Below are 24,393 nucleotides of genomic sequence, written 5' to 3'. Positions count from 1 at the left end.
CCGTCGTTGCTGTTGTCGTTGTTCGCTCTGTTGCTTATCGTCGTCTGACCACTACTGCGTCGTGCGGTGCGTGCCGAGAGAGTGAGAGGGATAGAGCGAGGTGAGATTGACCAAGCAAGGCAAGACGGATCGAGCCAAGTGTGTGCGATGCGATGGGAGACAATGAGCACCCAGATGCAGGTGCAGCAGATGCAGGTGGGTGTGGTGCGGCCGACCGTGTCTGTGGTGTGGGGTCAGAGGGAAGGGGGGTGAGGTGGGCCGAGACTGGCAGCCAGCCAGGTGTGCAGCATGTGCAGGCAGGCGGGCGAAGGGGCATGCAAGGAAGGCGGGCGCGCGGGCTGGCGGCGGGTGATGGCTCTCTGGCGCTGGTAGCGGCGCGGCCGAGACGACTGGCGGGCGGACGGGATCAAATCCATCAACCATCGCAACCCTCCCCCGCCCTTATTTACGATATCCGGTAATTTTAATGGCCCAAGAGTGGCGTCTGCCCTTCCCAAGCGACTCGTAGCTGCCCCTGAAGATACGCAGACCCCTAACTCGCCATGTAGACAGTGACGCGAGCAAGTCTGATCCCACAGACACTCTCTCTGTTCTCAAGACAATGCCATCACTCCAGCCTACAGCTTTATGCTCCAGTCCCACGCCCGTCCACTCCCCAACACCGGTAGATGCGCTCCACCACACGCAGCTTGTCGTCGCGGCCCAGCACCGGGTCCTCGACCATGCGCAAGTCGTCCAGGAACCCCTGTAGGCAGCCGTTAGCACCGCTTCAGTCGCGACCAGCCACCGAGTCCACTTTCGACAAACGCGCTCACACCACGCGCATCAAACAAACTCACCTCGCGTCGCGTAGATGTGATCCCTGCGGCCCATGTGCGCAGACCCGAGACGGAAACAATGAGCGTTCCCCTGTCCCGGTCAGACATGCGTGAATTGTCCTCGGGTGACACGATGAGCAGCCGCTCAACCTCGCGCATTCCGTTAAAGTATCGTCGGCGCCTGCCCTTGCCACGGTTCTCGCCGCGCACAATGCCGCGCAGCCAGCCCCACAGGGCCCAGACGACGAGCACAGAGGGAGCGACACCGACAAAGGCAAACGTCAGCTGCTGGGAGCGGAGGAGGTGGTCGAGCTGGAGGAGAGCGCGCGAGAGGTCGGTCTGGCGGGTGTCAGTGACAGGAACGAGCCGGCTTCACCCACCTTTGTCTTCTGGACCTGGATCAGGAGCGTGCGGATGAGGTTGCCGGTGAGCGCGTTCCTCAGCGGGTGCTGCAGCTCCTGCTCGTACACCTTGAGCACCGACTCCATGTCGCCCTTCTCCACCTGCGCCTTGAGCGTGTCGAGCTGCGGCCCAGACAGGTGGTAGTAGTCGCGGCCCAGGTCGACAACCATGCGTTCGAGGCTCTCCTGGTCGGCCTTGACGGTCTCTGGTGCGACGTCGAGGCCCTCTCCGCCACCGCGCATCGTCTTGGCGATGCCCTCGATCGGCTCCCAGACCCACTGGACAATGAAGCCCTTGATGGTCTCCTTGGCGTTGACAACCTGCTCCTTGACCCAGTCCTTGTTGCGGACAAGGGCACTCACAGCCCAGTACAGTGCTGGCGGGGCGAACAGGAACGGGAACCACAGGCGGGTGAGGACCGAGGGACGGCCGTAGATCTGCAGCGTGGACGTGAGCTGCTGCTTCGACTTGGGGATGTAGGTGTTGAGCAGGGCCAGCAGGGTCGTAGGCGTCGCCACGGCCGAGGGTGACGGCGGGGCAGACGATGGTCTCCGGCGGGACGACATCGTCTGGGCAGCGGGGGTTGGCACATCGAGCACCGAGCAGAGCACGCCGTAGAGCCTTGTCGCCTCGGCCATGAGGTCGGTTGGGGTGACGGTGCTCGCCTCGGACGTTGACACGGACTGCAGAGCCCAGTGTGGGCCCTGCTCCGCCAACTGGCCGATACGCGCCGCCGACGTGTCCCTCGCGCGCCCGAGAGCAGCCTTGTTACCCTGCATCTCGCGGCGGGTGAGTTCCAGCGGAGACTGGAACGCCGTGAGCTGCGAGCTAAGGACGGCCGAGGCGTCGTGCAGCGGCCGGAACAGCGACCGGAGAGATGGAACGCGCAGGTTGTGCCAGTCCTCCTGGACACTGTGGATTGAGAAGCTCTTCTTCGACTGCAGCGAGTCCTTGACCGCGCTCCAGACACGTTCTGGCAACGCTGGGGGTGTTAGCAAGGTTGCGTCTCACTCCACGCTCACTCACACTGGACAAAGTAGACGAGCACACCGCTCTTGCTGTTGAGCGATAAGTCCCACCACACGCGGTCTTCTTCGAGCTGGAGCGAGCCGTCGACAAACGCCTGCATGACCTGTGCCCAGATGACCGACACTGCGCGGGTGATGATCTCTGCCTCGGCAGCCGCATCTGCCTCGAGGGTGGCCGACGAGCGGACCTCGCCTGCGGGGAGGGGCTGAGTGAGCTCATCGAGAATACTGGCGAGCTTCTTGGCCGACGGGGGCTTGCTCGTGTTGAGCTCGCCGAGCGCATGCGAGAGCTGGGGGGAAGGGTGGGCGGGCTCGCCGGAGAACGAGGCGGCCGGCACGGCGACGGGCAGAGTGGCCAGCGATCCGAGGTGGACGCGGAGCTGCTCCTCGGCGTAGCTTGGCACCGTGGCCGCTACGAATATGCTAACCATGGTGGCGAGCGTTGGGGATGGAGTCGAGGCTGAGGAGCAGTTGTAAACATCGAGGTGGTGCGTCCCGACCGTCAAAGCCGTAAACGATCCGGGTCATGACGTACTGCCTGACAAGACAAAATCCCACGTCATTGATTTTGATAACCTCCACCCACGTGGCAAATGTTCAAGATTTCGTGCGGGGTAGACGTCCAGTCCAAGAAATCTTGCAGCGCGCAGCGACACTTGTTTGGTATCACACCACACGCGTACCGACCGACACCATGTCCGGCACGCTCATCTCCGCCATCGCCTGGGTCCCGCGGGGACGGGCGGCCCTCGAGCCGAAAAAGTACGAGCTGAACGAGGCCGAGCTCGAGCGCGTCGGCAAGCTCGGCGGGCCCGGCGTCCTCGAGCAGCTCAAGGAGCAGATGGAGAAGATGGAGATGGAGGACGAGGGCGAGTGGGAGGACGCCGGCGAGGGCGAGGATGACGACGAGGACGATGAGGAGGACGACGACGCCGAGGACAAGGACGGCGAGGACGACGACGCCGAGGACAAGGACGGCGAGGACGAGGACATGGAGGTCGAGACCAAGCCGCACGACCCGAACGACCTGTCCGCGTTCAAGATGGACGAGTACGACGACGAGGTGTCGACCGGAGTTGGTGAGTTATGCCGCGGTACGACGCTGACCTTAGCCATGGGCGCGTTCGCCAACGTCAAGGGCCTGACGTACTACCGCGACAACAACGACGACCCGTTCATCACGCTCAAGGAGGACGACGAGGAGATTGAGCGCGAGGAGCTTGCGCTGCTGGCGACCGACAACATGCTGGTGACTGCGCGCACGTCGGACGACCTGTCCGGCCTCGACTTCCACGTGTACGACGAGAACAACGAGTCGCTGTACACGCACCACGACCTGATGCTGCCGACTTTCCCTCTGTGCCTCGAGTGGCTCGACTTCAACTCTGGCGCGTCGTCTAGCGACGACGAGAAGCGCACGGGCAACTTCATCGCCGTCGGCACGTTTGACCCGTCGATCGAGATCTGGGACTGCGACGTCGTCGACGGGCTGTACCCTCACGCTATCCTCGGCCAGCCGACCGGCATCGAGAAGCCCGAGGCCAAGCCTCTCGGCACGGGCAAGAAAAAGCGTCGCCAGATGGTCCAGCCGACCGCCAACGCCGAGTACCACGTGCAGCCGGTGCTCACGCTTTCGTGGACGCCCAAGTTCCGCAACCTGCTGCTGTCTGGATCGGCCGACGCGACCGTCAAGCTGTGGGACCTGACGCGCGAGTCACCCATGAGCGCGAGCCAGTCGTGGGACAGCATCCACGGCGGAGAGAAGGTGCAGGGTGTCGAGTGGAACAAGGCCCAGGCCGGCGCAGGCACGGACAGCGCCGTCCTGTCGGGTGGCTACGACCGCGTCGTCAAGGTGTGGGACGCGCAGACCAAGAGCGGCGAGGGCTTTGGCGTCAAGGTGTCCGAGGATATCGAGTGCGTGCGCTGGGACCCGTGGAGCCCGACGTCGTTCTACGTGTCGCTCGAGAACGGCCTCGTGCTGGCGTACGACGCGCGCACGCTCTCGTCGTCCAAGAACGCGCAGGCAAAGTACACGCTCGCGGCGCACGACGGCGCGGCCTCAGCGCTCGACATCAACCCCCATATCCGCGGGTGCATCCTCACGGGCGGCATGGACAAGACGGTCAAGGTGTGGAACGTGTCGGACGAGGAGACGGACGGCGTCGCCGGCCGCAAGCGCGACATTTCGCTGGCCACGAGCCGCGACCTCGGCCTCGGCAAGGTGTTTGCCGCGCGCTGGTGCCCTGACCCCGAGGCGCCGCTCACCATCGCCGCTGCCGGATCCAAGGCGACGCTGCAGGTCTGGGACGTGGCCTCGAACCCTGGCGCACGCAAGGCGTTCGGCGAGCGCCTCAGGCGGCACGGCCGCGAGCTCAAGGAGATCAAGAAGAGCGGCGGCGTCGTCGCCAACAACGGTGGTGACGACGAGGACGAGGACCAGGACTAGGCGGGCTGTGGGCATATAGACTGATGTATTGCATCGTAATGAGGTGGGCGTGGGGGGTGCGCGAGCGGGGTGCGCGAGCCAGTGGCAGGCGGGCGGCGGCTGACCAGCGAGCAGTGAGTAGAGAGAGAGGGTTGACCTCACTAGCCCCAGCTAGCAGCGAACACAGCCATGCATATTACAAGCCCTACAGCACCCCAAAGCCCACCAGCCCTCCGCCTCCACATGTAGCCACCGGCTCACCCCACCTACTGAGGCCCGTCAATGATGACCTTGATAACCGCCTTGCCGTCGGCGTCCTTGCCCGCCTGGGTGAGCTTGAACGCGTCGAGCGCGTCCTCAAACTTGTACCGGTGCGTGACGAGCGGCTTGAGGTCGACGAGGCCGCGCTCGACGAGGCTCAGCGCAGTCTGGTAGTCGCCCTCGCCGTAGCGGAACGAGCCGATGATCTTGAGCTGCTTTGCGACGACGATGAACATGGGGATCGGGACCGTCGACGGCCCCATGCCGACCTGCACGAACGTGCCCGACGGGCGGAGGGCGTGCAGCCCCGCGCCGATGCACGCTGGGGCGCCGGTGGCGTCGACGACGAGGTCGATCGAGCCTGGCCCAGACGCGGGCACCTTGAGCTCGGCGAGGAGCGCAGCTGCAAAGCGCTCAGAGTAGGCGTCGTTCTCCTCGCCTGCGTTCTTGGGCGGCTGGAATGTCAGCTTGAATACCTGAACCGCAGCTCACAGGCAGGAAGACGTCGCTCGCGGCGTACTCCTTGGCGAACTGGAGCCTGTCCTGCTGGATGTCGACGGCAATCACGCGGCGCGCGCCGAGCGCCTTGGCCGTCGCCATACAGAGCAGGCCGACCGGGCCAGCGCCGAAGATGAGCACCGTGTCGTTGCCCCTGATCCCGCCGAGGTTGTACAGCGCGTGGACCGACACGGTGAGTGGCTCGAGCAGCGCGCCGTCCTCGAACGTGACGTTCTCGGGAAGCTTGTACACATAGTCGAAGGGGATCTTGACTGCGGGGTTAGTGATGGAGGCGCCCACACGACGCACAGTAGCGGCAGAGGGTGCCGTAGATGAAGGGCGGGGTGGCGGCGAACGTCATCTTGGGGCAGAGCTGCGTGTGAGCGGGCACGAGGCAACGCGCCTCACCTCGTAGTGGCCGCCCTTGCACTGCACACACGTGCGGCAGCCGTGTCCCGGCTCGAGGGCGACACGGTCGCCGACAGCGACGCCGGCGTCGGCCGGCACCTTGGGGCCGAGCTTGACGATGGTGCCGGCCGACTCGTGGCCGAGGCACATGGGCTCCTCGACGACAAAGTGCCCGATCTTGCCGTGCTGGAGGTAGTGGACGTCTGAGCCGCAGATGCCCGTCTTGGCGATGGCGACGAGCACCTCGTCACCCTCGAGCTCGGGGATCGGGCGCTGCGGTGTGAGCTTGCTCTGCCGGCGTTGCATCTCCGGCGCAGCTGTCGGTGGCTCCTCGGCCCGGCGACCCGGTGATGGCCGCCCGCGCCTCCCCCACTCACCTCGTCAAACTGCGTGTTGTGCACGCCGTGCAGGACAAAGCTGGGGTTGTCGCTCTTGAGTGCCATTGTGTATCTCGATGGGGGTGTGAGAGAAAGGGGGAATGCATACAAGGGATGCGATTTATATTCTCTCCATCTCGTCGTTCGGATGGTTGGGCGCCGAGGACCGACTGCCGCCGGGTCTAATCCGCCGAGAAAGGGCCGAGAGTCTCCCACGGTCGCCTCGGCCTCCACCGACTTCACCAATCCTCGTCCTTCGTTCTGCTCGCTTCCGCGTCGCAGCAAAAGAAACAACAACAATAACAACATCCATCTCACCCAACCGACATGGTAAAGCGGCGGACATCGACATCCGTGTCGAGCGCCGGGACACCAGGCCCCTCGGCCGGCTCGGTGCCGCCAACAACGACGACGTCGCCCGTTCGCCCAGGTGATGCTGACGACGAGGGCGACCGTGCCGGCCCATCACGGACCAGCGCGAGCGCAAGCGCGACGCCAGCACCAAAGGAATCGACAAAGGAAAAGCTCCTGTCGTCAGACTACCGCCCCGCCGCGCGGCCTGGCATCGTGGCGCCCGGCACTGGCGACGGCGCGGCGGCCGGCGACGAGTGTTTCATGTGGAACGATCTCCCAATGAACAAGAACGGTGAGGGGTTAGTTGCTCGCCGCGCTAATCTCCAGGATACAGGTACTACCCCTGCGCGCCGGGGCCCGTCGTGTCGCCCAACCCGTTGTTTCCATTCAACCGGATCATCGCCGGCCCGCTCCCGGCGCCGGCGGTCGCCATCTCGACGCTCGACCGCTCGTCGTTCCTCCGCATCGCGCCCAACAGCCTCACGGTGACCACGGACCGCGGGTACCGGTCTGGCCGGGCGACCGTGTCCGTGCGCCAGGGCGTGTGGTACTACGAGGCGATTGTGGTGCGCGGCGAGGGCCCGCAAGGCGCTGGCAAAGCGACTGGCGGCGACTCGGGCAACGCCCATGTCCGCGTCGGCTGGGGACGGCGTGAGGCCGGTCTCGACGCGCCCGTCGGCGCCGACGCCTACGCGTACGGCATCCGCGACGTCGGCGGTGAGAAGGTGCATCTGTCGAGACCGAAGCCGTACGGCAAGCCCTTTGCGACCGGCGACGTGATCGGCTGCCTCATCTCGCTGCCGCCAAGAGACCCTCCACTGCCGCCGCCGGCCGAAGGACGAATTCAGCGCTGGCGCATCCCAATACGCTACAAGGGCCAGCTCTATTTCGAGATGGACGAGTACCCCGTGGCCAAGGAGTTCGAGTCGCTCGTCAACCGCGAGGGCAAGGCGCCGGAACCCCCCGCGCCAGAAGAGGAGAAGAAGAAGGGCCCGGCGCCAAAGAAGAAGGCCGCCGAGCCGGCCAAGCCCGTCACCCGCCAGATCAACACACTCCCAGGGTCGTACATCTCGTTCTTTCTCAACGGCCAGCCGCTCGCCCCCGACCCGGCCTTCACCGACCTCTGGGACTTTGCCCCGCTCCCGCCCGTGCCGTCGGCGATCGTCAAGCGTCACGGGCACGGCACCGTCGCTGCAGAGCGCGAGCGCGAGGCATACCACCACATTGATGACGGCATCCTCGGCTACTTCCCCATGGTGTCGTGCTTCGGGCGCGGCAAGGTGCGGCTCAACTTTGGGCCTCACTGGGAAGCGCCGCCGACGGGCTTGCCCGACGATGCGCGCGCGATGAGTGCGCGGTGGGACGAGTTTGTCACCGAGCAGGCCTTGTACGACGAGCACGACGAGGGGATCCTCGACAAGCGGTACCGCCGGGAAGCGGAGGAGGCAGCGCGGCGAGCGGCGGCCGACGCGGCGGCGACGGGCACGCCGTCACGGGGCTCGCGTCCCCCGCCGAACAAGAAGCGGAAAAAGGGGCCGGGCGATATTGGCACGCCGGGCACGTCGTCCGCGCGGGGTACGCCAGCCCCCGCCGACGGCGGTGTGACCCCGGCCACCACGCACGGCGGGCGCACCCCCGCGCCTCTGGACGGTGGCCGCACCCCAGCATACGACACGACTGCGCCGCCCACGCCGGCGCCAGTCCCGACGCCGTACGACGACGTGAGCATGGCGAGCACGCCTGGCGCGCCGGTGAGCGAGGCCGTGTTCAGCCCGATGCCGGGTGTCAAGGTGGAGGAGGATGAGGCGGACGCCGAGGGCGAGGACGCGGGGGACGCGGGGCATACGGGGGACGCGGGGCATGGGGGCGACGCGGGGCATGAGGACGCCGAGGGCGCCGAGGACGCCGACGAGGGCGTGCAGTGGTCGTAGCGCGTAGGCATGTCACTGTTGTACCATGCGGCGGAGGTGGGTGGGTGGGGCTGAGCTGGCTCTGAGGACTACGCGTCGGCGCACACCGGCGCGTCATCTGATGTCTCGTGTCGCTCCACTCGCGTGCTTGTGCAATACCAGTCGCGTCCACACCAGCTAGTCACGCGCGCGGCGGCGCCCGTGGTTCCCACCTTGTGTGTGGTCTGTGTGATGGGCCGTGATGGTCGTCCGCACCGTCCATCCGACGACCCGGCCCGAGGCACTGGTGACTGACTGCCCTGCACACTGCGTTACAGCGTGCGATGCAGTGCAGCATGGCGACGACCCCGGTCGCCAACGTGCTGTGTTGTCGCGTGCTGCCGGCACCTGCGGGTGTTGCGATGGCTCGGTTTCGTGTTTCGCCCGGTGGTCACGAGGCCTTGGCGGGGTAAACGGCACACAGGAGTCTAGGCGTGTGCATGTGGATGTAGGCGTGCTGCACAGCGTCGTCGCACGCAGCAGGCAATGTTGTTCTGCAGCGCAGCGCGCGTAGCGCGCGTAGCTCTGCTCGCCTTCGCTCGCACTGCCACCGACCGAACGAGCGACCGACGCCACAGCTACGGACACTACGCACTCTACTCTGCGCAAGCCCCCGCCCCCCTCCCCCCGCCCCACGCCCCCACCCCCGACGCAGCCTCGACCAGGCCGCTCTTGCTCTCGTCCCCCCCTTGCGAGGTATCAAAATCCGCAGCACTCCGCAGCCGCCCCATAGCTGTCGTGTTTCAGGAACGCCGGGGGGCTCGGTGCGTGGTGCGTGGTCGTCGAGGAGGGAGAGTGCCGGCGGTAAGAGGCGGGCATTGTCACGACCCCATTTCGCCCCAACATGTCGTCAGTGAGCGCCGGCGGACACTTTGCTGCTCGAGTTTGCGGGCGTTTCGTCGCCGTCGCCGTGTTTCGGCCTCTACTGCCCCCTCGCCGCGGCCTAGCCCCCCTCCCCCCGTACCCCAGGCCCGGCGTGTCAGGCAACGAGGCACTGCGGTGGGTTTGGCGCCGTGCTGTGGCGTGATGGGCGTGGCGTGCGAGCGTCGTGTGGCTACAACTCTCCTGGTTGCCGTGCTCCTCCTGCTGCTCCAGCAACCGGGCCTGCTGCGCGATGCGATGCAGCACAGCTAGCAAGCTCACGCCAGCGCGTATAAAGGCGCGCTCGAGAGCCCCCTCCCTCCTCAACATCTCTCTCTCTCTCTCTCCGTCTCGTACCCACACTCCCTACCTTCATAATGCGCGTCGCCCTCCTCCTTGCCCTCGCCGCCCCCGCCGTCCTCGCGCAGGGCGCCGCCGAGTCTGGTGCCTCCTCCGCCGTCTCCGCCATCGAGTCGGGCGCCTCGGCCGCCGTCTCGGCCGTCGAGTCTGGCGCCACTGGCGCCGAGTCCGCCGCTGAGTCGGGCGCCTCCTCCGCCTCGGGTGCCGCCGAGTCCGCCGCCGAGTCCGGTTCCGCCGCCGTCTCGTCCGCCTCCGCCTCCGCTTCGGGCGCCGGCGCGTCCGCCTCCTCCGCCTCTGGTGCCGCTGGCGCCTCGGCCTCGTCGGCCTCTGGCGCTGCCGGCGCGTCCGCCTCGTCCATCTCGGGCGGTGTCGCCGCCTCGGGCACCTCGTCGTCGGCCGCCGTCGCCGCGTCCAACGCCACCGCCTCGGGCACTGGCGGTTCGGCCGGCTACGCCAACACGGCCCCCATCGCCGCCCTCGTCCTCGCTGCCGTCGGCGCCGCCGCCTTCTAAGGAGCGAGCAGCGACTCCGCCACGAGCGCGCGCCGCGGTTAGACTAGCTTTTCGTACCGGCCGCTCTACATCTTCGTTGGCCTGCCACGGCTGCCACGGCTGCCATCATGCTAGTTCGTGATTGTATAGTTGTATGCAACATGGACGTGTTGCAAGCAGGCGCGAGCGCAGCGAGCGCAGTACGCAGTGCAGGCGGGCGAGCTGGCTTGGAGGCTGCTAGCAACGCGCAGCCAAAGTTGTTGCACCCACCACTGACCCGGTCCACCCCACGACACACAACACGCTCCACCCACCCCGCGCACGCAACGACGCGCAATGGGACGGACGCACTGCGACGCACTGGGGCGATATCGGCATTCTTACACTGCCCAGCCGCCGCGGCCCCAACGAGGATTCAGGGAGACCCCTCCTCGTCACGGTTCCCACCGTCAAACAGATAAAGTTGACAACGGCCGCGCCATCTCCGGCTGCGGCTCGTCCCCCCTGCCTGCCGGCTGGCTGCCCTGGTTCCCACCGGCGTGCTGGCAGGGGTCGTCGGCCAGTACGTTAGCGCTTGCGACGACGCAGGGGGGCAAGCAAACACGTTGCGCTGCGTGCGTTGCGTGCGTTGCACTGCGCTGGCGTGCTTGCTCGTGGATCGTGGGCTACGATGCGCAGCTGCCAAGAGGGCTGCGGCCAGGCGAGACGAGCTATGATGGGCGTGGCGGCTCCACAGCCCAGCAGTGGCGACCTCGGAAGCAAGCAAGCAGCTCGTCACTGCGCAGCTGGATCTCTGGGCGCCGTCTAACCCCGGCACGGAGGGCTGGGCATGCTGCGGACAGTAAAGAGTCCCAGGCCACACGAGCAGTGCTTGCTCGCGGCGCGGAATGCACCGGCCACCTCGGCAATCAACGGGCGGAGGGAGGCAGCGCGGGGCACATTCCGGCGTCGAGCGCTCATTCCTCGCCGCTGCGGCTGCCAGGCGTCTCGGGATGCCGTCTGCTAGTGGCGCAGGCGCAGCTGGGCGTCTGCAGCGCGGACATGGACGCGGCGCAGCACGCAGTGCGCGCAGCGCTGCGAGTCTGACTCTGACTGCGACGTGCGGTTGCTCGTCGACCAGGCGGAGTTTAGCCTGGATTACCCGGCATTCGGACCGAGCGACGTCTGGCAACACCACCAGCTGCAACGTCTCTCTGCTCACCTATCCTTCTGCTCGACGAACGCAGCGGCCCGCAGCACAGTGCACGCCGAGCTCATCGTTCGCTCACCGACGCACCGACGCACCGACGCACCCGGCACAGGCACACCGGGCCGCCTCCGCACCCGCCTCCGCATCCGGCCTCGTCGGCGTGGGAAGGAGCCGGTGGGAGGGGCCATGTGGTTGGCACGACTTCTTTGCCGCCGATGGCGGAGGACATGTGCTGGTGCTTAATGCTATCGTCCAGATCTGAGGCAAGCAAGCACGCACGCATGCACGACCGACGCCCGCGTCGATGCCGCCGGCGTCACCACCGGCGACGTTGCATCCGAGCCCGCGGGGTGGGGGCCGCGCGTGCCGCCCCGCCTGGCGTATAGGCGTACTGGCGTGGGCCGCTCGCCCACGTCGGCGCGTGGCCAGAACGTCGCTCTTGCAGTTATGCTTACTGCCCCGTGCCGTGCCGTATGCCTAACGGCGAGGCGACGTCGGGCATGCTCACTGCTGATCATCATCATCGGCGACGCCGTCATGACCATTGACGCAGTGACCACGCCGCCGCACGTGGCCGGTGGCTTCGTAGCCGCCACCAGCGACGACGATGTCGCGGCCATCACGGCCACCAGCGACGCGCGCGTGGCCATGCCATCAGGACGCGCCTACGCGGTGAGGGTTGCTTACGCGGTGAGGGCGCCACCTACGCGGAGAGGGCCACCTACGCAGTGAGGGCCACCAGCTACGCGGCGGCCAGCTCGTAGTGGCTGGCAGGCAGCTACCACGACCCAGCCACCACCTCGCGTGGCACAAGCCACATGGGCCCGCCCTCGCCGCGTCACAAGGCCCACCACTTGCGCGGCCGCCGACGCTGCGTCTGCCGGGTGGCAGACCCACCGGCACAAGGGAGGCGCGTGGGGTGTACCAGGGGTCCGGCGCGCGTACCCGGACTGAGGACGCACTCACTCCCCACCCTCGCGAGGACGCACTTACCCCCCACCCTCGAGGACGCACTCACCCCCCACCCTCGAGGACGCACTCACCCCCCACCCCTTGAGCACGCCCGCGTCGCCGATGCCAAGGCGCGATACGCAGCAGCGTCGACGTCGGGGCGACGACGGCGGCCGCGAGATCCAGCAGCCGGAGACACATAAATGGCGGGGGGTCTGGCCGTCTTTGGAACCTCATCCGATCGACAACTCCCCCCACACCACCTCATCACCCAACCAACTTACCACCCCCACACACACACAATGCGCTCCCCCGCCGGCCTCTTCCTCATCGCCGCCGCCCTCGTCGAGGCGCAGAACGGCACCACCTCGTCCGCCGCGCCCTCGCAGGCCCCGTCCCAGGCCGCCGCCCAGGGCAGCACGACGTGGGTCTCGATCGCGCTCACCGGCGCGCCCGCGCCCTCTAGCGGCGCTGGCGGTGCTGGCGGCGCTGCCGCCGGCGGCAGCGGTAACGGAAACGGCAACGGCTCCGCGCCCGCCGGAAACGCCGCCGCCTCGTCGCAGGGCGCGGCCATCAACGAGGCCGTCTCCGAGGCCGTCGCCAACGCCACCGCGGCCATCGGCGCCGCCGCGGCCTCGGGCACCGCTGCTGTCGACTACGCCGCCCAGTCTGCCGCCAACGCCGCGCAGCTCTCGTCGTCCGTGCTCGCTTCGTCCTCGGCCGCCGCTGCGGCTGCGTCCTCCGCCGCCGCCGCCGCTGCTGCTTCCTCCTCGTCGGCCGCGGCCGCTGCTGCTGCTGCCGCTGCCGAGTCGTCGGCGTCGGTCGCCAACGCCGCGTCGTCGTCCGAGAGCGCCGAGACCACGCCCCCCGTGGCCAACGCCGCCAGCGAGAGCATCCAGTCCCAGGTCAACTCGGCCGTCTCGTCGGCGTCCAACTCGCTCGCGAGCGCCTCCAACTCGGTCGTCAGCTCGATCAACCAGAGCGCGTCGTCGGCCGCCGCTGCCGCCGCCTCGTCGTCGGCCAAGAACAACGCCGCCGGCACCCGCGCCGCCATGCCCGCCGGTGCCGTCCTCGCCGTCCTCGGCCTCGTCGCCGCCGCGTTCTAAGCAGGCTGTAGCTACACGTACACGAAAGTAGAGCGTTCTATAATGCAAGTTGTATTGTATTTCTGCGGCGGGGGCCCGGGGGGTATTGGTTCCGCAGGTGGTGCGCAAAGGGTCGCTTATCCGCAGCAGCAAGAGCGGCGGTCACGACCGCTAGGTGCTCGGCGCTGCAGTGCGAGGTGAGGTGCAGTCGTGCATCCACAGCCCGGCGGCGTGTAGTCTGCTGCATGGCGGTGGGAGCATCGTTGTACCACAGTCGTCATCATGGGTGGAGCGCCAGAGCCAAGCAACCTTGCTATATTCGGCCGTGTGTTTCAGTGTCACCCGGCTGCCACTCGCCACTCTCCCCCCGGCACGCTTGGCACTCGGCGACGGCGACAGACAGAGCCAACCCACAACAAGTCACACGCACACTACTCCACCACCTCTCCATCCGGCACCCCACCCCACCATGCGGCTCGCCCTCGCCATCCTCGCGCTCGCGGCCTCCGCGCTCGCTGCCGACGCCGACTCGTCCTCGTCCTCGACACGGACGAGGACAAAGGGCTCCAAGTCCAGCTCCACGGCCTCGGCTAGCCCGACAACGACGCCGGGCTTCAGCGCCGACGGCCAGACGCGCGTCACCTTCCCCGGCAACTCGGACTGGTGTAAGCCTCCCTCTCCTTGCTCTCTGACGCCTAGGGGTAACCGGCGCGACAAACAACCTGCGCTGGAAGTGGGTCGCGAGCGCAGAGGCCCTCGTCAGCTTCACGCTGCACAACGACGGCACGACAAAGTCCAAGGACGGCCCGGTCGCCGGCACCATGGTCGCCCAGGGCGGTGAGTGCACGGCCGGGGGGCGGACCGTACAGACGAGCCGATGGGCTGGCGCTGACGCCGACGCCACCAGTCAACGGCACGGCCGAGAAAATCGACGTGACCCTCTCCTACTTGTGCGTTGTGTGCCGAGCAAGCACGCTGACGCCGCAGGACGCAGGACCCGGGAGAAGGCTACTACGTCGTCATGGCCGACTTCTACACGCCGTCTCGTGCGTCGTGGGGCAAGGCACCGCTGACGCCGCCGCCGCAGAAATCTACGCCACGAGCCAGACATTCACGCTCAAGCCAGCAGGTAGCCCCACCAAGGCCGGCGCAACGGCCCTCGGCGCGCCCCGCGTGCTCGTCGGCGCGAGCGCCGTGCTCGCTGTGGCTGCTGGTGCCATGTTCTGATCTGTGCCCGGCCGCTGTCGCTCGCCACTCGCAGCCTTTGTCGCTGGCCACCTTCACGCTCCCTTCGTTTCGCTCCGCTCTTGCTTTGGCTGGCCCTGCCGACGACTCTTCACGTAGACACACGCAGACACACGGTGTGGACATTCGCGCAGGGCATGCAGAGGGTTTGATTGCGGGGTGGGGGGGGGGGGGGCGGGGATTGGGGCGGCGGATGGATCTGTTGCCTTGCGTCAACACACGCCGCGCGCGCGCTGCACACGCGTCCACACGCACACGCCCGCAGATAAGCATACCGCGTCGCGCTTCCACCTTCCCTCGTGTCAGTCACCGGTGGCCCCGCCGCGGTCAGCGACACCTGCAACACCTCTCTGCCATGGCGCAACACGTAGCATCGCCGAGCTAGCGATCTAGCCAAGATATCGGGCGTGTGATCAGGTCGAATGAATGAATGTCCGGGCGGGAATAGTCGAGGGGTATGGTCGAGAGATCCGAGAAGGTAGCGTGGGGCGGCCTAGAGCAGCACCGCGCCGACAGCCGCGAGCACCGCGCCGAGCGCGATGCCCGGCCTGCCCGCGCCGCCGGTCGGCACGGCAGCGGGAACCGTCGAGTTGCTCCCTGGCGGGCGGCTGCTCGGCGCGCCGTTCACCGTCGTCGCGTACGACCAGCCGGCCTGCGGGCCCCCGTACTGGGCCGACACGCCGGTAACCGTGCCCGTGACGGTCGGGGCCGGCTGCCAGCCGCCTCCGCCGTTGGCGCCGTCGGTGGTGATCGTCGTCGTGGGCGACGTGGTGGGCAGCAGGCCCAGCGACGTGGACGCGGCGCCGGTCGACGTGACGACGACGACGAGGGGCGAGCTCGTGCTCGTGACGTCGAGCGGGTCGACGACGGCCGCAGTGGTGGTGGGCACGGCGGCCGTGGTGAGCACCGACGTGGGCGCGACGACCGAGGTCACTGCCGCCGCAGAGGTGGTGAGCACGCCGCCGGGCGCCGTCGTCGTGTCCTGCGCGCGGGCGAGCGCCGCGAGCGCGAGCGCGAGGAGGGCGGTCCGCATGGTGTTGTGGGGAGGGGGGAGTGATGGGGATGTCGGAGTTGCGGCTGTCGGCGGGGAATGTGGGAGCCGCGGGAGCGTGGGAGCGGGGGTGGGGGAGGGGGGGGAGCACGCGGGTCGTGCGATGCGACGATCACGCCAGAGGGAGGGCTCGAGGAAGAGGCGGAGATGGCAGCGCCGTGGCAGGGGTTGTCGTGCTGACAGCGGCGTCTGCTCGTGTTGGCGGCGTCTGGCGTCCGAGGCGTCGGCGGCGTCGGCGGCGGCGGCGGCGGCGGGGCGAGGACAAACAAACAAGCTCGGGGGTCGGGCCGGGGCCACTGCGCTAATTGATAACGATAGTGCGATGGCAAGAGTAGTCGACGACGACGAGGAGCAACCACAACGACCTCGCGGCCAAGACGGCCGCGCCAAGCCCAGCGGTGCTCGTCGTCGACCTCCGCGCCGGCGAAACGAGGGGCGGGCAGAGCGGCGCCGGGAGTCAAGCCGCGCTCGTTGGCCCTGGCTGGCTGCATCTCTCTGCGGCCGGAACTGCTCGCTCTGCTCTGGCTCGCTCTGCTCTGGCTCACGCAATGCATGCACATGACTTGGTCGACGCTGTCTGGCCCACGACCCCGCGCCATGCATTCAGTCTGCGCCAGACTCTGCCAGACTCGACAGCCGCGGCCCGAAACAATGCCGACCAGATCGACCCGCCCAGCCACCCCCCACCCCTCTCCCTGGTGCCTGCCGCCCACCACAACAAACATCCCCGCGCCTCGTCTCCTGACCCACAACAAAACCGCCATAATGCATGCCCCCTCACTGCTGGTAGTACGTCTCGCCGCTCGCCTGCGACCCGCCAGCGAGCAGGCCCCACTCGAGCGGCTTGCGGTTCTGCGGCGGCGAGCTGCTGAGCGTCGGCAGCGTGCTCACCACCTCGTGGATCGCGTCGCTGAACCGCCGCTGCCCGGCCGCAAAGTGCCCGTAGGCTGGTTCGGCGGCGTACGCGACCGCCGCGGCCGAGATGAGCACGTTGGACGTGAAGCCCTTGATGGGCGAGTGGCGTGTGCGGAAGCGCTACAAGTGTCAGAGTGTCAGAGGGGGCCGGTCCTCGCTTCGCCCATGCCGCCACAGCACTCACGTGCATCCTGTACGGGCCCGTCGCGCCGACGCGGTCGACGGTCGACTGGAGTCAGCGCCGCGTGCACGCCCACCCACGTGATAGTCCTCGTCGTGGGGCCACCACTCTCCGCCGTGCTCCGCGAGCGACGGGCGCACGCCCTCGTCCGGCTCGCCGGCCCAGACGGCGCCGAGCGGGTGGTCAAAGATACAGTCGACTTCGTCCGGGTTCGGCACGAGCGTGTCGACCAGCGCCGGGTCGTCGATGAACGCCACGACGGCTGGGGTCAGTCAGCCACCCTCGCCCCGACCCACGCGTCACGACAATGTGGTGCTTGAACGGCGCGTGCAGCGGCAGCACGGTCAGCACGGGGGCGAGCACGGCGAGCATGTGCACCGCGCCGTGGGAGGCGGGGAGCCCGACCTCCTCGTACGCCTCGCGCCGCGCGTTGAACGCCGCGCTCGGGTCCGTCGCGTCCCTCTGTCCGCCCGGCAGAGCAGTCTGGGACGGGTTCCGCCTGGCACCGTCAGCTCGCCCCGGCGCGCCAGCCTACCGGAGGTGCTTGGCCCGCGTGGTGAGGAGCACGCGCAGCCCGTCCTCTCCGGGCCGCTGGAAGAGCGCGATGAGCACGGCGGCGCGGCGCGCGAGCCCGACGCTGCGGGCGTCAGCTCGGCCAGCCCACACACCCACTCAGGCTCGGGAGACACGCCGTGCGCGACAAAGTGCTCGATGCTCCGCCGGCTCGCGTCGCTCAGGCCTGCGAGAGCGCGCGCCGGCGGCAGGCCGAAAGTGTACTCGACGCTCGGGTCCGGCGGCGCCCCGGCAGAGGGGTGCGCGCCGCCGCTGCCACTCTGCCGGATGTGCGTGCTGCTCTCGCCGTGCTGGTGCGGCGTGCTGGTGCCGCTCGTGGGTGGGTGCGTGTCTGTCATGGTGTGGCGGTGTGGGCGATGGATGGTAAGTCGGCGGGGTTAAAGGTGGAGGTGGAGGGTGGTCGTCGGCACGAGGTGTGTCGTCACGAGTCTGGCAAGGCAGTTGGCCAAGCGAGCTGCGAGGGCAGGCAGCTGCTATTTATTCTCGGCGCTCTCGTCGTCGCACGACTCGCCGTCGGCGTCGCGTCAGTCGCTGTCGCGTCGACTCGTCGCTCGACTTTGGGGCAGTGGACCGACCCCACAAAAGTCACCGACGAGTCACCGAGGCAGGCACGTCTGTGGGGTGAGCTTTGGCGCGTCGGGCGGACTGTCTTGTCTTATCTTGGGGGGGACTGAGTGGCTGGGGCTCGCACTCGCACTCGACTGGGGCAGAGACGCAGCACGAGCGGACACTCGGACCTGCATGCATGCATGCTGCTGCTCGAGCCTTGCCTCGCTGCCACCACCCCCCGCGCTTAGCGACGCAAGCGACGCGGAGATGCCCGCGACCTCCCCTCTGACGTCGAGTTCTAAAGTCGGACCCACCGACGACCTCGTCGCCGTTCCGTTCCCATCTCACGCTCTCACAACAACAACCACAATGGCAGCCCCCACCACCCCCCTCCGCGTCGGCTGGCACCGCGAGCACTTCCTCTCGCCGCTGCTGCAGCTCGCGACGCAGGACAAGGGGCGGCACATCGAGCTCGTCGAGTGCCCGGGCGGCACGGGCGAGATGCAGGTCAAGCTCGCGGCCGGCGAGATCGACGTGTGCATTGGTGCGTCGTCGCCGGTGGCAGGAGCACGCGCGCTGACCCACAGCACTCACCGACGCGCTGATTGCCGGCCTCGCCAACGGCCAGGACGCCTACCGCCTCGTCGGGAGGTACATCGCCTCGCCCCTCCGCTGGGCCATCATCACGGGCAAGGAGAGCAAGTACACCGACGTCGCGCAGCTCAAGGGCACGACGTTTGGCATCTCGCGCCTCGGCTCGGGCTCGCAGGTGGGTTTGCGGTGTGTCGTTCGCTCACGCCCAGGTCATGGCGTCGGTGCTGGCGCTGCGCGAGGGCTGGGGCGCCGACGAGCAGCCAAAGTTCAAGGGTGGGTGTGGGCGTGGCGCCGCTGACGGCAGTCAACGGCCAGTTCAAGCCGCTCCGCGACTCTGTCAACGCGGGAGAGAGTGAGTGTAGCGCCGTGTACATAGCACTGACACCAGCGTCCGTCTTCCTCTGGGAGTGGTTCACGACCAAGCCCTACGTCGACAGCGGCGAGGTGCGCTTCATCGGCTCGGTCGAGAGTGAGTAGGCGCTGTGGTCTAGCTGACGGCAGCCCCGTGGCCGTCCTGGTCGTTTGCGGCGAGCACAAAGGCCGACGACGACGCCGTGGCCCGCTTCCTCGCGAGCCTGCAGCCGCACGTGCGCGAGTTTGACTCGGCCGCGTCGCGCGACGGCGCGGCCGTCGCCTTCGTGTCGCAGACGTTTGGCCAGAAGCCAGAGGACGTAAAGGACTGGCTCCAGACGGTCAAGTGGGAGCACCACCTCCCCGAGGTCAGCCGCTCCGTCGTCTTCACGACCCTCACGTACGTGTGCCAGATCGGCGGTGCTGACCCCAGTGTGCTCGAGAAGGCGGGCGTCGTCAAGCCGCGCGAGGGCGGGTGGAAGGTCGACGCGTTTGTCAACACGGGCGTGGCCAAGATTGTCGAGTGACGCAGCCGCGACGAGGCAAAGTACGCTAAATACATGCAATAATGTTTGTGGTGTACTTTTGGCTTTTACCAACCACGCCCTACCACTTGTCCCCGTCGTTGCCGCCCTTGCGCTCGCGGTCGAGCATGGCGTCAAACTCGGCCTGGCGCTTGCGCAGCTCGTCCTCCGGGCTGAGGTCGACGGCGCCAGGCTGGCCAGCGGGTCCACGGCGCGGGGGGCGCGTGGTGCGGAGCTTCTCCCAGCTGGGGGGCTGGTCGACCTTTGCGACTTCCCCAAGCACGCCGTTGCGCGCGGCCGCCGCCTCGTCGACCGTGTCGAGCGTGTCGACGACGGCGCGCACCTCCTGGCTAGCGGCCTCCTCCTCGACCTGGTACGCGTCGACGCTGCCCGACGCGCCGCGGTACTTGTCGACCGTGATGAGCGTGTCCGAGTCGGGCACGCCGGCGCGGTGCTCGATGACGGTGCCGGTCGGGATGCCGAGCCGGTGCTCTGCGATCGCGCGCTTCGTGTCGATCGAGATCTGCTGGAACACCTTCATCTTGCTTGCTGTCAGCTCGGCCCTGGCACAGGACCCACCGCTGCGAGTCGGGCATGTTGCGCGTGACCTCGAGCGCGGCGGCCGCGCCGGCCACCGTGAAGCCGAGGAACGAACCCAGGCCGCCCATGAACGTGGCCGCCGTCCAGCGGAACAGCGCGCGCGGGAGCGGCCGGCGCCGCCGCAGCGCCCACAGCGTGCCCGCGAACGAGATGGCGCCGCCGGCCAGCAGCCCGCCCGCCATGGTGCGGTACGTCGAGTTGAGGACGTCGATGTCCGCTTGGCTGATCTCGCCTAATGTTAGCTGCGTTGGGGGGAGGGCTCACCGGCATCGATGCGCCGGCGGATGGCGTCCTTGGTGATCTGGATCTCGTAGGGCGAGAGCCCGCGCGTGCCGGCCGGGAGCTCGCCGTCCTTTGCGCTGCCGCTGCCGCTGCCTTTTCCGCCGTCGCTTGACGAGCCCCAGGACGACATTGTGGTTGTGGTTGTGGTTGGGAGAGTGTCAACGTCGACAATGTCGGCAGTCGATCCAATTGACGTCAGGCTTGCCGACCTGACCCGGGAGCAAATTCACACGCGGCAGGTGGCAGCAAAGTCCACAACCCGGCACCCCGCTCTGCTCAATGCGACCATGCATGGGTATCTATTGACTACTCGCCTCCCCCTATGTGATGACTGAATCCCGCACGCACGCCTAAGCCGCAACCTTGGCGTCCGCCTCGGGCTCGGGCTCGGGCTCCTCGGGCACCAGCGTGCGCCCCTTGGCCACCTCGGCGTCGATGGCCGCCTCGCGAGCCTCGCGACGGCGCATGATCTCGCGGATCGTGTTGCCCTGAGAATAGAGTCAGTGTGTGTCCCGTGGGGTAGCATCGTGCAGGGATGAGGCGGGAGTGACGCGAGAGATGATGGTATCGGAGCGTGGCCAAAGCCACACCCCAGCCGTTATCTGCCCTCCGCTTCCTCCCCCGTGCTCGCTGCGCTCGCGCACACCACTCACCGCATTGTCGTGCGTGGCCGACCGCCAGCGCCAGCCCTTGTGCATCTTCATCGCCAGCGCCTTGCGGTACTGCTTGACCTGATCAATGGCGTACTCCTGCTCGAGGTCCGACTCGCGCTGCTTGGCCTGCGCCTCGCCCGCCTCGACGCCGCCCCACTGGCCCGCCCGCATCTCCTCCACGTCGTCGGGGTAGTGGAACGGCTCCTTGAGGCCGACAACCGCACGCTTGTAGTTCTTCTTGCTGCCGCCGGGACGCGCAATCACGCCGCCAGTGTACCGCTGCAGAGGCGCCAGGTAGTTGTCGGTGCGGATAAACGTCACCTCGAGGCCGTACGCCGCGAGCAGGTACGAGCGCAGGTCGTTCTTCGTCATGCTGGGCGGGATGCGGAACGTGGCGATCCATGGGTCGTAAGCTTCACCCGGAGCAGTGTGGTTGCGCATCAGGCGGATCTGGATGTTGGGCAGGTAGATGCGGTGGCCGGTGAGCGTCGGGCGGACGTTCTCGGGCAGCTCGTACTCGACGCCGTCGCGCTTGGCCTTAGCGGCGAGGAAGAACTGCTCGAGGCCAGTGATGTACGCCGACTTGTCTCCCGCCTCCTTGGCCTGCTCGGCGTGCTCCTTCATGCCGATGACGCCGTGACCACGCTCACGGCTGCGGTACTGCTGCCAAGTCTCAAGGAAGAAGCCGCGCTCGGCCTGCTCGTCGCCCGTGAGCACTCCCCGCGAGCGCAGGAACTGGAAGCGCTCCTCCATCACTGCGGGGAAGGGCTCGGCGCCCTCGCCGAGGAACTTTGACGGGTCGGTCAAAGGAGACAAGCGCTGCGCGAAGGGGAACTCGGCCCGCCTCTTCTTGACTGCGAGCGGCGCGGTCGTTACTGTCGAGGATGGCCCGGGCGCCGCCAATGGCGGGAAGGTCGAGAGCGCACGGCGAATGATGCGCGACATTGTGGTGGGGGTGTGATGTACGAGTGAGTGAGTGAGCGAGCTGCTGTTGTCGGCCGTCGTCGCTGCTGCAAAGTCGCGCGCCTCGAAATCTCGAGGGCTGCAAAGGTGGAAAATGTCGGAAGCGGGGGTGGAGGGGAAGGCGTGCGGGTTGGGATTTGGCGTGCCTATTTCATGACAGGCCTACCTGTAAGTTGACTTTGCGGGATCAAATGAGTAGGGTCAGTCGCGTCGCCCTGGGTGGACCAAAGGACGAGACAAAGACAACAACAAGGAGCGAAGAGAGGAGAGAGCACAAACAGGTCAAGACATCTCACTCTTCGACAAAGACCACGGCAAAGTCGACAACAACACTACTGTACTCTTTACAGTCACCTGAGGACTGCTCGACGTGTCGCCGCTTGTCTTTCATCAAAGCCACTGGCCACCCCACCCACCGCCATCACCCCAGCGCCGACACCAAACACCTTCCCCCTTCCCCCTTCCCCCATGCAGCGCCTCGACGCACGTCTCGCCTCGTTCGAGGCTGTGACCAAGCCAAAGAAGAGCGCAAAGGTCGGGTTCCCCCTCAGTGATGCCACACACCCGCGCCTCACGCCCGAGCTCCTCGCCCGCGCAGGCTTCTACCATGCGCCGGGCAAGGCGGTCGACACGCATGACACGTGCAAGTGCTTCATGTGCGACCTCGAGCTCGGCGGCTGGGACGAGGATGACGACCCGTTTGTAGAGCACCTCAAGCGTGAGGGGAGCTGCGGCTGGAAGGAGGTGGTCTGCAGGATAGAGGTTGACGAGGTGTCGACGGGGGAGGGAAGGGGACGGTGAGTTGAAAGCCAGGGCCGTTGGCTGACAGTGCAGACTAGTGTATGAGACGCTAGACGCGCTGCCCAACTCGACCAAGAACACGGCGTTCCGCGAGAAGACGTTTGGTGACTGGTGGCCACACAAGGTGCCGTCAGTTCGATCAGTGAGTTGGCAGTGGTGGGGCACAGCTAACAGCAGCTCGCTGAAGCCGGGTTCATCTCCACGCCGAGCTCGGCCGCCGAGGATCTAACGGCGTGCCCTCTGTGTGGATATGAGGTTGAGCAGTGGGAGGAGGGCGACGACCCATTGTGAGTGACAATGGGCGATTTGGCTGACCATCAGTGAGGTCCACCACAACAGAACGCCTGATTGTCCGTTTTTCAACGCCACAGTTGAGGAGGCCCCAAAGAAGGTGAGTCAGTGCCGCCGAGTGATGCTGATTGTCGCAGGGTAAACCAAGGGCGACCAAGTCGACTGCTGCGCCGAAGAAGGGTCGTGCCACCAAGGCAACTGTCCCCGAACCGGAGGCCATGGACGTCGAAGAGCAAGAGGAGCCTGCCCCTGCTCCCAAGCGCCGTGGCCGCCCACCAAAAGTTTCCACTGCTGCATCGTCGCTAGCCGCCTCCACCAACGGCAAGGAGCCAGAAGCAGAGGTCGTCGAGGCTGAGGAGCCTGCCCCTGCGCCGAAGCGCCGAGGACGCCAGCCCAAGGCGTCTACCGCTTCCACATCGTTAGCTGCGTCCACACGAGGCAAGGCAAGCGAACAAGCAGAGCCTGAGCCCGAGGTTGTTGAGGTGGAGGAGCCCGCGCCCGCTCCTAAACGCCGTGGCAGACCACCCAAGGCTTCCACTGCCGCGTCCCTGGCTGCGTCTACGGCCAAGGCTCCTGCTTCCAAGGCCCGTGGCAAGGCGGCTGCTGCGAACGACGACGAGATCGAGGTCGAAAGCCAGCCCGAGCCAGTGAAGAAGACACGGGCAAAGCGTGCCACTACGAGCAAGGCGACGGCATCGGCTGCTGTATCGCCTGTCAAGCCCATCGCTGCTGATGACGACCTCGAGCTGCCGACTGAGGCTGAAGTAGAGGCGGCTCTCGCGCCCAAGCCCAAGGGCAAGGGCGGCCGGCCGAAGAAGTCTACTGCCGCCGCCGCTACTGTCGAGGAGTCTGTGCCTGCCGACACACCGCGCGCAACGAAGCCCCTTCCGCGCAAGTCTCGGGTGACAAAGAAGACCGAGACACAGGGCGAAGAACAAGCCGAACCAGTATCAGAGCCTGCCCGCAGCCGCATCCCAGCCCCGACAAAGACACCGCGCTCAGCCCCCGCCGCCCCTCCCCTCTCGCAGCTCGAGAGGTTTGTCAACACTGCGCTGCCACCCACACCACCGCCCAAGTCTGCTGCCCGGGCCCAGCCATCCGCTGTGCCCTCACCGAGTGTCCGACAGGCGGTCGAGGCGATCGTGAGCGGCCAGCCCGTGACCGCGCCCGCTGCACCTTCATCATCTGGCTTCTCCGAGGCTGAGAAGAAGAAGACAGTCGAGGAGTTCATTCGCGAGCAGTTTACCGCGCACCACGCCAAGATGAAGACGGCGGGCGAGGCTACGATCAGCAAGTTTGAGGCGTCGGCGCGCGACGCACGGCGCAGGATTGAGCAGGTGTAGGGTGTGTAGTGGGGTGGACT

General features: G+C 67.2%; 13 protein-coding genes across 13 annotated transcripts; 7 read left to right on the top strand and 6 right to left on the bottom strand.

The window, feature by feature from the left end:
* Positions 1-625: 625 nt before the first annotated feature.
* On the bottom strand, positions 626-2,679 carry NCA2 (Nuclear control of ATPase protein 2; the record flags this gene model as incomplete). Its single annotated transcript, XM_069355133.1, has 4 exons — positions 626-745; positions 840-1,157; positions 1,199-2,202; positions 2,247-2,679. The coding sequence occupies 4 exons, from the start codon at positions 2,677-2,679 to the stop codon at positions 626-628; spliced, it is 1,875 nt and encodes a 624-aa protein (XP_069207204.1).
* A 263-nt stretch (positions 2,680-2,942) lies between these two features.
* On the top strand, positions 2,943-4,694 carry PWP1 (rRNA-processing protein; the record flags this gene model as incomplete). The annotated part of the gene is made up of 1 exon (XM_069355132.1): positions 2,943-4,694. The coding sequence occupies one exon, from the start codon at positions 2,943-2,945 to the stop codon at positions 4,692-4,694; it is 1,752 nt and encodes a 583-aa protein (XP_069207203.1).
* Positions 4,695-4,939: 245 nt separating this feature from the next.
* Q8F55_006676 (uncharacterized protein) lies at positions 4,940-6,283 on the bottom strand (the record flags this gene model as incomplete). Its single annotated transcript, XM_069355131.1, has 5 exons — positions 4,940-5,389; positions 5,427-5,704; positions 5,742-5,805; positions 5,841-6,113; positions 6,218-6,283. The coding sequence occupies 5 exons, from the start codon at positions 6,281-6,283 to the stop codon at positions 4,940-4,942; spliced, it is 1,131 nt and encodes a 376-aa protein (XP_069207202.1).
* A 261-nt stretch (positions 6,284-6,544) lies between these two features.
* On the top strand, positions 6,545-8,502 carry ASH2 (transcription factor, contains a PHD finger motif; the record flags this gene model as incomplete). Its single annotated transcript, XM_069355130.1, has 2 exons — positions 6,545-6,863; positions 6,899-8,502. 2 exons carry the CDS (start codon positions 6,545-6,547, stop codon positions 8,500-8,502), a joined length of 1,923 nt encoding a protein of 640 aa, XP_069207201.1.
* A 1,256-nt stretch (positions 8,503-9,758) lies between these two features.
* Positions 9,759-10,253, top strand: Q8F55_006674 (uncharacterized protein; the record flags this gene model as incomplete). Its single annotated transcript, XM_069355129.1, has 1 exon — positions 9,759-10,253. The coding sequence occupies one exon, from the start codon at positions 9,759-9,761 to the stop codon at positions 10,251-10,253; it is 495 nt and encodes a 164-aa protein (XP_069207200.1).
* Positions 10,254-12,674: 2,421 nt separating this feature from the next.
* Positions 12,675-13,478, top strand: Q8F55_006673 (uncharacterized protein; the record flags this gene model as incomplete). The annotated part of the gene is made up of 1 exon (XM_069355128.1): positions 12,675-13,478. One exon carries the CDS (start codon positions 12,675-12,677, stop codon positions 13,476-13,478), a length of 804 nt encoding a protein of 267 aa, XP_069207199.1.
* Positions 13,479-13,926: 448 nt separating this feature from the next.
* On the top strand, positions 13,927-14,684 carry Q8F55_006672 (uncharacterized protein; the record flags this gene model as incomplete). The annotated part of the gene is made up of 5 exons (XM_069355127.1): positions 13,927-14,122; positions 14,157-14,294; positions 14,365-14,407; positions 14,445-14,503; positions 14,545-14,684. 5 exons carry the CDS (start codon positions 13,927-13,929, stop codon positions 14,682-14,684), a joined length of 576 nt encoding a protein of 191 aa, XP_069207198.1.
* Positions 14,685-15,195: 511 nt separating this feature from the next.
* Q8F55_006671 (uncharacterized protein) lies at positions 15,196-15,735 on the bottom strand (the record flags this gene model as incomplete). The annotated part of the gene is made up of 1 exon (XM_069355126.1): positions 15,196-15,735. One exon carries the CDS (start codon positions 15,733-15,735, stop codon positions 15,196-15,198), a length of 540 nt encoding a protein of 179 aa, XP_069207197.1.
* Positions 15,736-16,530: 795 nt separating this feature from the next.
* On the bottom strand, positions 16,531-17,778 carry Q8F55_006670 (uncharacterized protein; the record flags this gene model as incomplete). Its single annotated transcript, XM_069355125.1, has 6 exons — positions 17,522-17,778; positions 17,385-17,486; positions 17,146-17,348; positions 16,930-17,111; positions 16,853-16,897; positions 16,531-16,788 (listed from the first exon to the last, which is right to left on the bottom strand). The coding sequence occupies exons 1-6, from the start codon at positions 17,758-17,760 to the stop codon at positions 16,531-16,533; spliced, it is 1,029 nt and encodes a 342-aa protein (XP_069207196.1). The 5' UTR covers positions 17,761-17,778.
* A 562-nt stretch (positions 17,779-18,340) lies between these two features.
* Positions 18,341-19,443, top strand: Q8F55_006669 (uncharacterized protein; the record flags this gene model as incomplete). The annotated part of the gene is made up of 6 exons (XM_069355124.1): positions 18,341-18,515; positions 18,559-18,740; positions 18,775-18,838; positions 18,870-18,917; positions 18,954-19,034; positions 19,067-19,443. The coding sequence occupies 6 exons, from the start codon at positions 18,341-18,343 to the stop codon at positions 19,441-19,443; spliced, it is 927 nt and encodes a 308-aa protein (XP_069207195.1).
* Positions 19,444-19,522: 79 nt separating this feature from the next.
* Positions 19,523-20,452, bottom strand: Q8F55_006668 (uncharacterized protein; the record flags this gene model as incomplete). Its single annotated transcript, XM_069355123.1, has 3 exons — positions 19,523-19,985; positions 20,020-20,272; positions 20,305-20,452. 3 exons carry the CDS (start codon positions 20,450-20,452, stop codon positions 19,523-19,525), a joined length of 864 nt encoding a protein of 287 aa, XP_069207194.1.
* A 220-nt stretch (positions 20,453-20,672) lies between these two features.
* Positions 20,673-21,920, bottom strand: Q8F55_006667 (mitochondrial 54S ribosomal protein uL23m; the record flags this gene model as incomplete). The annotated part of the gene is made up of 2 exons (XM_069355122.1): positions 20,673-20,810; positions 20,976-21,920. The coding sequence occupies 2 exons, from the start codon at positions 21,918-21,920 to the stop codon at positions 20,673-20,675; spliced, it is 1,083 nt and encodes a 360-aa protein (XP_069207193.1).
* Positions 21,921-22,406: 486 nt separating this feature from the next.
* On the top strand, positions 22,407-24,373 carry Q8F55_006666 (uncharacterized protein; the record flags this gene model as incomplete). The annotated part of the gene is made up of 3 exons (XM_069355121.1): positions 22,407-22,735; positions 22,773-22,881; positions 23,168-24,373. The coding sequence occupies 3 exons, from the start codon at positions 22,407-22,409 to the stop codon at positions 24,371-24,373; spliced, it is 1,644 nt and encodes a 547-aa protein (XP_069207192.1).
* Between the last annotated feature and the right edge of the window lie 20 nt (positions 24,374-24,393).

The sequence above is a fragment of the Vanrija albida genome (assembly GCF_041260175.1).
Source record: "Vanrija albida strain AlHP1 chromosome Unknown contig_5, whole genome shotgun sequence".
Lineage (NCBI taxonomy): Eukaryota > Fungi > Basidiomycota > Tremellomycetes > Trichosporonales > Trichosporonaceae > Vanrija > Vanrija albida.
Note: the sequence above shows the minus strand (reverse complement) of the source record. Positions and strands in the feature narration are given on the sequence as shown.